The sequence below is a fragment of the Monodelphis domestica genome, chromosome 6 (genome assembly GCF_027887165.1).
Source record: "Monodelphis domestica isolate mMonDom1 chromosome 6, mMonDom1.pri, whole genome shotgun sequence".
NCBI classification, from domain to species: domain Eukaryota; kingdom Metazoa; phylum Chordata; class Mammalia; order Didelphimorphia; family Didelphidae; genus Monodelphis; species Monodelphis domestica.
In genome coordinates, this window is record NC_077232.1 from 50,754,439 (window position 1) to 50,766,461 (window position 12,023).

At 33.7% G+C, this 12,023-nt stretch overlaps 1 protein-coding gene across 6 annotated transcripts in view; it reads right to left on the reverse strand.

The window, feature by feature from the left end:
• The window catches only part of ANO3 (anoctamin 3), a 616,473-nt gene that overhangs the window by 135,209 nt on the left and 469,241 nt on the right, over nt 1-12,023 (reverse strand). For all 6 annotated transcript variants that reach the window (XM_007497186.3, XM_007497185.3, XM_056802002.1 and 3 more), the window contains one exon: nt 7,441-7,541. In XM_007497186.3, the coding sequence (XP_007497248.1) occupies nt 7,441-7,541 (101 nt within the window). The remainder of the gene's footprint in view (nt 1-7,440; nt 7,542-12,023) is intronic.

Below are 12,023 nucleotides of genomic sequence, written 5' to 3' on the forward strand. Positions count from 1 at the left end.
ATGCACTGAGTGAGGGATGATCCTGAATGGGACGAGGAGTCTTAATGCAAAGTAGTCTTAAATCATAGATTCCTAATACATGGCCATCACTGTTTCTCATTTGATAATCATTGTCCTCAAGCCACATCTTTGGGTGGGGATTCTTTGGCTTTTTGTCTTTGTAGGGACATTGTGGATAGGGTAATAGTCTTGGAGATCAATGTTTAGATCCAGTTTTAGACACTTAGTAGCTATATGACCCTATATCTGATAGTTTCCTCCTCTGTAAAATGGTGATAATAATAGAATCTACCTCCCAGTGTTGTTGTGAGGATCAAATAAGATATTTGTAAAACACTGAAAGTATTATATAAATATTATTCTTGTAATATGTTGGTAATATATTATTAATACCATTATATATAATACTATGTTATATGTAATATAAGAATATATTATATATTATATAACACATTCTTATTCTTATTATTACTCTTAGTGTTGACCATACATGTGGAACATAGCAGGTACTTAACTGAACTGAATTTTATTAAAGTGAATTGAAATGAGTTTCCTCAATAATTTCATACCACACGTCACCTACTCTATACCTTACCTCAAATTTGTATTTGTTCCTTTTTAGTATATGTTGAATTAAAGAGTGGAGCAACTAATTTTTTTTGGAAAAAATTGGTTGTAAAGAGATAATTATCATTAGTATTAAAATAAAAAGTAACAGAGTGAAGCTTTATATTATATTACATGCATTATATTAGTATATAATGATAATATATTATAAATTCATGAAGTTGAAAGTTGATTTCTTTAAGGTAAGGGTTCTTAACATTTGTATTATATTATATTTCCCTTTGGCAGCCTGGTGAAGTCAGTGGATTTCTTCTCAAAATAATCTTTTTAATGGAATCAAATAAAGTACAAAGGAGTACAGAAGAAACCAATTATATTGAAACAGAGTTATCAAAGTTATTAAAAAGAAAAACAAGTTTATAAATCCCTGATTAAGAACTAATACTTTATGAGAATGAGATTGGGTCAAAGCAAGATTGTCAGAAGGGTTATAAAACATATTCAGAGTAAAGGGAATGAATGTGGGATAGAAGAATGGAAGGTTGTAGAAGATGGATAAGATCCTTCTTGACAGAATAAAACTGCCAACCAGACTAGGAGAGGACAGATACTGTCATAATATTTTTACTATCTCAATTTTGTAGAAGTTTAATTTTAAAGTAGAGTCAGATAACCAACAGTTTAAGGCAGGACTGAATGATTATTCCCATTAATGGACTATCAGCTACTTAAATACATGAAACATTTCTCTATTTCATCGCTACATCTTCCACCATTTAGCAGGATGCTCTTTATGTCTTAGTCCTCCAAGTATTTGTTAAAAGAGCATTGACTCTGGTTTGGTTTTTGAAGACGGTAGCTAGAATATTTTTACAGGTATGCTAAAGAAGGTGTTCCTGAGATAACCAGAAAAGAGAACACTTGGGGAAGGATCATGCTACACATAGGATAAGACCACAGAATGGGCGTTGCATTTCAATACTACAGGGAATGCCCAAATGAAGAAACTGACTTTGACATCAAAGTTCAGCACCTGATGTGCAAATTATCATCTTGCCATAATGAGCCAGAAGCAGGACTTGAAATGAGGTCTTCCTATCTTCAAGTCCCACCTTTCTGTTCACTGTTGTTATCTCTCAGTAACAAAGGGGCCACAGGATTACAACTTAAATGTTATCCAATAAGAGGCTTATTATGTGTTTCTGTGTATTTCCATGAAATAAAATTATAGAAGGGGAGAGGAAAACATAGATTATCATCCTTGAAACTGTATTTGACTCAACTAACATTTATCCAGGACCTAATATGAGTAAGTAATTGTGTAAGGCTGTCCAAAATGAAAGCATCCCTGCTTTATATTCTGCTATGACCAGGCACAGAAGGTTTACACAATAACATTTAATAGAATTTAATATAATATTATAATTATAAATAAATAAATAAACAAACAAATAAATAAATAAACAAACAAATATATATATATATATATATATATATATATATATATATAATTGTAGGGAGGGAAAAAACACTTAAGGAGGGAACAATATGAGGAAAGTCTTCAGGAAGTAAGAGAAACTGAAGTGAATCTTGAAGGAAGGCAGGGAATTTGAGAGGTAAGAGTGTAGAGAAAGGGCATTCCAGGCACTGGGGACGGGCTTGTGACAATACACTGAGGCTATATCTAGAAAGCTGAGTTTAGAGAATACTAAGTAGTCTAATTTGGCTGGACTGTTCAAAAGGTGAAATAGGACTGAAAACATAGGTGGGGAGCCAGATTACGGAAGACTTTATAGTTTATCCAGTGAGATAAAAATCATTTGTAGCAATGACATCAGACATCTTTTTTTTTTCTTTTTGAAGGAGTGTGTTTTCCTAGTTTGAAGGCACATAAAGCAAACTTGTCACCCAGTTCAAATATGTAAATACTAATTTTAAACCCAAACTACTGTAACTCTTTGATGCCTTCAGAAGAAAGCTCATTTTTGTAGCTGACAAGGTCAGGGCTCCACTCAGCTGAATCCAGAAAAGATAATGGAAAGATGGGGAAAAAAATCACAGTACATTAGACAGCTTTCTTCTGTTATGCCAACATGGTCTTTAAAAGCAGCATAATTTAACAACCAGAAGTCAGTGATACATAAAATCTCACTCAGAAGTTTCTGAATGGCAGAAACCTTTAAGATTTTATGTCTAAAATATTTTGAGTGGCAAAAATGTTCCTCACCAGGGATAGTACTCAGATTTGCTTTGTGTCCAGGAATGGAAATAGCAGCTTGAGCCTTGGACTTCCAGTCTTAAACATGTGATGAAAAGTGAAAAACACAGTAGATGACAAGAAAGCTTTAAAAAAATCTGGCTAGTTGGTATTGTAAAACAATTAAGATATATTTTCCTAATCTTTTTATCCATATAGTTTTGTGTCCAGTGAATGAATAAACATTCATTAATCACCTATCATACACCAGGAACACCTGCTAGGTTTTGGGAAGAGAAACAAAAAAAATAAAATATACCCTGTCTTCAAGGAGCTTATATTCTATCAGAAGAGAGGACAAGCACACACGAGAACATACATAATAAATTTTGTTTTATAAATTATTTATAATAAATATTATGATATTTATTATATTTATAATATAATATAATAAATAAAAATATTTTCCCAGAGAAAGCACAGCCTATGTTATACAGATATAATAATAAGGATGAATATTCTTAGCATTTCTTTGGTTTTAGTACCCTCATAATCACACATCTTTTCAGGGAACTCTTTGAGATTTTCTTATGGATGTTTTATCTAGAAATATTTTATTCATTTCCAGAATCTCAGTGGATGATGTCTATTGTGGATTAATTAGTGGCATGGTTAACATTGCTCTCTTTGGGTAGCAAAAAGCAGGTGAATAAAGACCTGTTCTGTTCTTTGGGGTCATGTTATTCTTTTAAGATGTTATTTTTTTTACTTCATTCACTTTGTTTTCTGGTTATCTGGTCACAGTTTTCTCATTTAGGTTAAAAAAAAAAGAACCTCTGAATTCAGAGAGATATCTGTAGCATCAAGTCTAGTCCATATAGGAAATAGGACAACTCAATAACATCTAATGATAAAGAGTAATCTAATCTCTGCTTAAAGATTTCAATAAGAGGAAACTCATTACCTCTCAAAGTTAACTGATTTTCTTATACCTCATAAGCTCTGTATAATTTCCAGGGTTAAGTATTAAAACCTTCTACCACCTGACTCCTGTCTAAGTTTTAAATCTTATGTTTCCCCTCCATATATATTCCATAATTTGTCTACAATGAATTCTGTACTCTTCCTTGAAGAAATAAATTACATCATCTGACTTCAGGCCTTTCACTGGTTGCCTTCTATTCCTGGAACTCTGTCCGTATCTCCATCTCCTGGTTTCCCTAAAGTCTCAGCTAATATCTCCTCTTCTGCAAGAAAGAAGCTTTGCCTCATCTTCTTTAATCTTAATGACTTCTTTCAAGATTATACATTATTTATAACTCTAATGCCTTTTTTCTATGTAGTTGTTGGCATGTCTGTTTCCTTTGATGATGAGCTTCTTGAGAAAAGGAACCTTTTTTTTAAGCTTTCTTTATATACCCAACATATGCTCCAGTGCCTGGCATATAGAAAGAATTAAATAAGGACTTGTAGACTTCTTGTAGATTAATCTTCTAAGCTACCCTACTGTCTGCATGCCATAAACTTGGACAATAGGTAGGCATTATTCATTTGCTTTTATCTGTGTGAATTGTGAAATCATTTCTTGTGATTAATTGACAATATTCCTAGGGAGTCCCTCCAACATTCTTGGATTTAATGCAATTAGAACAACGCCATCCATGAAATGAATTTGTGTAATTGGAAATCTTGTGCCTTTGAACTACATTTCCCAGGAGCCCACTGACTTCCTGTTGTTATGTGCTGATATAGACAGGAGATGAATTGGATAGGGTTCCTGGTCTTGCACTCTTTCCTTCCTGGGTTGGGACATTGGTAGAGTGGGATGTTTGAGCAAGTAGATTAGCCATGGGCACATAGCTTTATTTTGTTACTCCTAGTAATTATTAATAAATCTTATAAAATATAATATTTAGAGTTATTATATATTATTTTTAATTTCTACAAATTACCTATAAGTCCTCTCCTTTAATAAGAGAGTCTCCTTCTTTTGGAGCATCTTAGACACCATTGGCAACCCCATGCCACTATGTTTTATGCCTCATGTGGTAGAGAAAATCAGAGGGTAGTTGGGTAAAGTTATCTTGATGACATATATCAAAGGAACCTGGTGACCAGGAATCTTGGAATAATCACATCAGCTTTTGAGGCTTCTTTGGAATAAAGTTGTCTCATATTGAGTTCTCATTTGAATAAAACCAAGTAACCTTTAGCCATATCTGTACATCATATACAATAAAGTTAATTTTTCCCAATAAAATATAGCAATTCATTTTAACCCTATAATATTCCCATTTATTAGATTCAACCCATTCTTTTTCCAAGCTAATATCTTTTAGGTTCCTTATTCTTTAGTCCAATAAGTGAACTCTTGCTCAAAACTGCATGTTGTTTAAAAATGCTTAAGGTATGTGCTCTTTGCCTCTTTCCAAATTCTCAATAAAAACAATAAACAAAGTGAGGGCATGCAGCCAAACTCTGTGGCACACTCTTCTTGCCTTGGCTAGCTTAGATTTTCTTTGGCACCAATCCTTGCCTGTTTTCTGGTGTGACATTCCAGTTCCCTCTAATTTCATTACTGGGTTTCTAATTACCAACATGTAAGTATGATGATGATTGTGTCAAAGTTATTTGTTAACCCCTTGTCTACTATTATGACCACTATGGGCATATTCTAAGGCAACCAATCCTTGCTTTTCAGAACACTGGCTACAATTTATGGGCAGTGTCTGGTAGATTATAGAATCCCTGATGTGGATCTTCCAAGCAAAGGCAGTTGCTTTGCTCCTGATTTTAAGTTGCACCTTTCCATTGTTAATAGGAATGATTTATTCATAAGTGATGCTGTGCCTAGTCCACTCATAGAAATTCAGAAGTGAAAGGCAGTTCAGGGGTCATCCAGCCAAATTTATTTACACGAATGAGAATTCCCTTTAGAGTCTCCCAGAAAAAACAAAACCCTAGCTTCACTTCCTTTGAAAGGTTTCCACTGATTTCTTTGCTAAGTTCTCTGCCAAGACAGAGTGATTCAAGTCTACACCAAAAACATGTCAAGCATGCATATTCTGTCCTCTTGTGCCTCTGTTCCCTATGTCTGGAAATCTCTTATTACCTACTTTTTTGCCTTTTGGGGGGATTTCAAGCCATTTAAAGTATAATCCATATGTCACCTTCTCCACAAATTCTCCACTAGCCTTCCACTTTCTTCTGATTGGCAACATATTTCCCCTTTGGATTTCAAATACTACTATGTTTTAAATCATAATGTCTTGACAATGTGATATTGAGTATTATTATTATTATGTGTATCTCCATCTTGTTTCCCCAGACTAAACTAAAACATTTATTAGGGCAAAGATATCATCTCATTTGAACATTGTCTCTTCCTCAGTGCCTAGTACAGGGATAAACATAAATAAACTAGGATACTTCAAAATATTTTTGAATTTAAGCAACTAAAATTGTGGAAAATGAACCCTGGTAAGCTTCAACAAGAATACACGATACCTCTTTCTTCTTGCTAACAACAACCACAACCAACATTTGTACCAAGTTTTAAGATTTGTAGAGTACTTTAATTTAAATATTATATCATTTTATCTGAAATGAAACTGATGTAATATGTAGTGGAATTTCAGACATAGCCTCACAATATTTTTCAGTTTGTTAGCCTGAGCAAAGTAGCACAAGGTATTAGGAAGTAACTCATTTTTTAAATCATGATTTACTTATGTGTATGCTGAGATTGAAAAGAAAAAGGATAGAAACTTAATTATATTTCAAGAGTTATCCTCATACTCCTGGGTGACTATTTCAACAGTCTTTAGGTATTCTCAAAAAGTTAATATGTAAAATAAAATTCACAGGAATCAGAATTTCATCTAATATGTGCTTCCAAGTTCCCTCAAACCTGCCTTAGGAAAATGGTATAAATTAATTTCAGTCATTTGCTGACTTTAACCTATCTAATCAAATTACTTCATAATGTTGGGTGATGAAGCTCATTCCAAGATCTTGCTGTATAACCTAGGTTTCCTGATGGCTTCAGTCATCTTGATTAAGGCTTTTGAATATTATGTAGAGGTGGTAGGGGAGGAGTGTGGGAGATTCCTTATGTTACCTATTATCTGGTTATATAGTAGAAAGACCACTGGATTTTAGGATTAGATTCTAGGGTCCAGGTCTGATCCCGCAATTTACTATCTATATGAGTTTAGAAAAATGACAACCAAGAGAGAAGAAAATGGGGTTGAATGGAATATATGCTGCATCCTGAGTCAGAGGTTCTGGATCTGAATTCTAGCTCAACTATTTACTGTATGACCTTGAGCAAGCCTCTTCATTCCTATAGACTCATCTTCCTCACTTTCTAACTGATTAGTAACCTCTAAGGCTCCAGTTAGCTTGGAATCTGAGGTCTTTTAGACATTGGTCTCTATTTTCCTCCCCTACAAAATGATACTGGACTTAGTGATCCATAAAGTTTTCATCAGCTGGAAATCTTATGATATCAAGGATCAGGGATATATGCTAAATAACACTATATATATTCATACATATATATATATATATTTGGAAGTATATAGTTGATTAAAAATAAATGGTATTTTATATTGCTTTAAAGATGAATATTAATAAAATATGAGAAGGAAAAAGGAGAAAATACATTACTGTACCTGAAGGGCATCCTGATATTCATCCTTTCTGCATATTTGCACAATGTATCCCATGGACAGTGGATTTTGACAAACATGATATCACTGTTTGTAATGGATTGCTGTAAAGGATAGTAAGACAGGTACCATGATTTAGACATGGAGTTGATATAAAGATATATAATCATCTGATTTCCCAGGTAAATCTTGTCTCGTAGAATGAAAGAAAATCATATCTGACAAGCTGGAGAGTATCCAGAGGAGGGTAATTAGGATGGCAAGAGATCTCAAGACTGTGACACATCAGGAACAATTAACGAACCTGGAGGATGTTTAGTCTAAAGAAGAAAATCCTTAGGAAGGGGATGAAATATGTCTTTAAATATTTGAAGGGCTGACAAGAACAGTTATTATTTTTACCAAATATTTCAATTCTTCTAGAAATATTTTCACCCATCTGTTCCTGTTCTCCCAACTACTCTTATCATAGATCCTTCAGGAGTCTCTCTGAGGAAGAAATTATATTGATCATGGAAATAAAGACAAAAGAGAGGATAGTGAAAGAAAAGAGGTTCTAATCTTTTGGGGCTTCAGTATTTTGAAGGCTGATGTAACAGATCCACATTTTTAACTCCAGTGTTGAAGTAGTTCAATATAAGATGATTTGAAATGCAGAGCATAAGATGTACTAGTTTCCATTTCAAAGAGAGAAAAGAAAAAGATGTTCAAATTCTATAATTCATTCCCCAGCATAGGAAAAAAGTACACATACCCACACATTTATAAGACTGCTATATCAAGTAAATGGTCCATCTATGTCAGTAGTTGAAATCCAAGCATGGGCCATAGACCTTACTTAAAGGATTGTCCCTCAAACATTTTGACACCTAACCAATTTAAATAAATTTGCTCCAGGCAACAACTATAGTGACTTCTTTGAGATAACAGGTTCATCCATTCTTGTGGCAAAAGAAGTTGTTATTATTAGAAAATCTCATAATGAAGTCTTTTTGGAAAGTACTGAATTTAGAATTAAATGATCTGGGTTCAGATCATAATTTGGCCTCTGGTAATTTACTGAAATGGTCCAGCTATTCTGGAAAGCAATGAGGAATTATGTTCCTAAACTATAAGTGAATTATTAAAGTACTTTGACCTGGAAAAAAGCAATATTTTTAATGGTATTGATCTATATTTCAAAAGCAATCAAAGAAAGAGGAAAGAATCCTATGTGCAAAAAAAAAATACGGTATATATTTTTGTATTTGGTAAAGAACAGGAAATACAGAGGGTATCCATAAGTTAGAAAACGACCAAATAACCTTTGGTATATAAATGTCATGTAATACAATTATGTGATGAGAAATTAAGAAAGAGAAGTTCTAGGACCAAATTTGGCTTCAGATAATTTCTAGTTATTTGACCCTGGACAAATCACTTAACCTTTATTGTCTAGTCATTACCAGACTTCACCTTGGAACCAATACATGACATTAATTCTAATATTGAAGGCAAGGTGTGTTTTTGTTTTATTTTAGAAAGAGATTGTTTCAGTGAAACCTGGGAAAACCTATATAAACTGATGTAGAGTGGAGTGAGGAGAATTATGGAAACAACGAATATGATAACACAAATACTAGCACTGGCGGGGGGTGGGGGGATTCTGAAAGACTTAAGAGTTCCAATAAATGAAATGATTAACTACATTCCAGAGGTCTGAGGATGTAGAACAGCATTCATCTCATTAAAGATGATTAGCTAATATGCAACAAGAAAAATATATTTTTGACATTATCAATGTGGTGATTTGTTTTGCTTGATTGTGCTCATATGATGCAAGAGTTCTTTTTTTCATCTTTTATTTTCTAGTGGGTTTGTGGTGGTTGAAGAGAGATAAAAAAGAATTCTTGATTAAAAAAATTAAAAACGTTCTGAGACTCAGTATTCTTATCTGTAAAAAAAAAAAAGATGGTTGGGCTTCTTAGCTTCTAAAATTTGTTCCAAAGCTAAATCTTTAGTCTTATGATCCTATTGTCTTCTCCATATCAATTACATTTTCATTCCATTAACCACTACCTAACTATTCCAAATTCAGAAGGTCTTCTGGATATTGTTCATTCCAAAAAAGGAGGATCATTGATATATATCATTGTAAGGATTGGTCATCAGAAGATTTGATGGTTTTCCACTGCACTCTGTGTTGTTATAAATCATTTAGGGTAAATTCTATTTTCTGCAAGAGGATTTTTCTAGTCATTGGAGCTCATAATGCCTTATTCTTTCATATTATCTTCATTGATTTTAGATATATCTTGTAAGTATTTAATTATTTATATGCTTCATCTATTAGAACATGGGTTGCTTGTGGGAAGGGGTTCCTCCCCTTTCTCTGTATTGCTAGTGTTTAGCATTGTGTAAAGCACATAGTAAGTGATCAATTGACCCAAATGATTTGGTGAGGATTGGCGACACTAAATGACAGAAGCCATGTAAAGTCTTCTATGTACCTGGGTTCCCTTTTTGGGAAAGGCCAATATGTACTTGAGGATTCGTAGAAATTGAGGTCTAGACTCATCTTGTTGACCCATCAAGGGTATACCAATAGTCTAGTATGAGAACTATTCTTGGAAACAGTCTTTCTAATGGGGCCTTTTTAGAGTTCTATTTATTGGAAATTCCATTCTTACTTATGAATGGAAGGAACAAAACAGGAGAGATATCAGTTGTTGAGGTCTACTTTATGAGAAAGAATCACTTCACATTTTACTTCATTTCTCTAAAAATCAAAATCCCAGTAGATTGAATAAAAATTATTCATCTTTTGAAGTTGTTTCTCTTCAGCTTCTATATTTCTCCCTGCACATTCTAAGAACAGATTGAAGTTTTGTCTTTCCTACCTCTCTACTTGAAAAAAAAATCATCACCCAATTTCTGTCCACTGGATATAATAGCATATCAACAAATTACTCTATTTCAAATGTCTTTCCCATTTATTTTCTCACTTTTGGCTTCAAAATATTATTTTGAGATAGATTATGAATTTTCTTTATGAAATGAAGAATGTAAGACATGAGAGATTAGGGGTAGTTTATATTATGTGGCTAATGTGCTGATTTCAGAATCAGGAAAGCCTGAGATACTCAGTTTTTTTTCTCTATAAAATGAGGGGTTTAGACAGAATTGTCCCTGAGTTCCCTTTCAGTTTTAAATTTTAAAAATCCTATGAGGTCTCGTAGTGGCCAATCCACACTTAGCTGTTAGCCTCCTCAGAACAGTATTATTTTCAGTAGATTTTTCTCCCACCCTGACATTTTGCTTTCTCTCCCCACTTCTCTCCTAGCATAGAAAAATTCCTTAAGTTTCTTCTATATACTAAATCATATCTTCCCACTTTATCAGATGTATTGCTCTGAATTATATAGGGCAAGGAGGGCTATCAACCATGTTCTACAAGAGGATTCCTTCAATTGCATCGCAAAATGTTTCTGTTTAAAAATTAACATAAATAGCATGCCTATTATTATAATACTTTTCAAAATTTCCAAGGAAAAAACCTTGAAAGAACCAACAACAACAAAAAACCTCAGATGTTATTTCATTAATATCATAGGGCTTTTCAAACGTAGATTGCAAATATGCCAAAACAAGCAAAGTATACCAGTATTTTTGAGGTCAGTTATCTTGATTTATGGCAACAGCATAGAGATCAAAGGCAATGTACAAAAATTCCTCAGGATTTTGCTGATGCTGGTGCCTGCCAAGATTGGCTGCATCGCTCCAAGGGAGCCAGCATTATGTATTATGGAGATGGCAGATTGAGACAGTCAGGGTTTAGATATTTATAGGGGTATTTAGTTCTCGTTTTCAAGATTGTGAGTCCATGCTTTTCTTTGCATCCCTAGCACTTAGCACAGTGGCTGGCACATAGAAAGTATTTTTGTAATTTTTTACTCATTGACTCTGTGGCTCCTGGTGCTTTTCCTCTGTGGGAATCCACCTTGGGAATCATGGCCTACTGCTCAGTTTCCTGGAAGAATGGGGATTTCTGGGGAAATATTTGAGAGTTCCAGGCTGCCCCAAGACTGTAGGACTAGCCTGGAAATATAATGTAGGCTAGAAAGATTGCTACAGAAATTTCCTGGGATGTAATCTAGTCTCAGTCCCTGAAAGTTAGCATACATCTGAAATTGTCTTCCTGAAGTGTTCTCTTCCCTTATAATTAGTAAGAACTGACTGAAAAATGATAGAATCCCTCAAAAAGAACGTTAACAATTTTACAATTTCTTAAAGTTAATAGCAGCTAGGTGGTGTGGCAGATAGATTACTTGACACAGAGTCAAGAAGATCCAAATTGCCATTCTGTCTCACTCATTTATTAGGTGTTGACCTCCAACAATTCCTCTAATCTCTTCCAGTCTCAATTTCCTGATCAATAAAAAAGGGACAATAATAGCATCAATCTTACAGGATTGTGTAAGAATAAAATCATATAATGAATGTAAAGCTCTTCAGAAAATTTAACAGCATATAAATACTATTATTATTTTATCATGCTATAATTACAGGAATGATAAAAATGGATTATATAATTTTTTATATTGAAG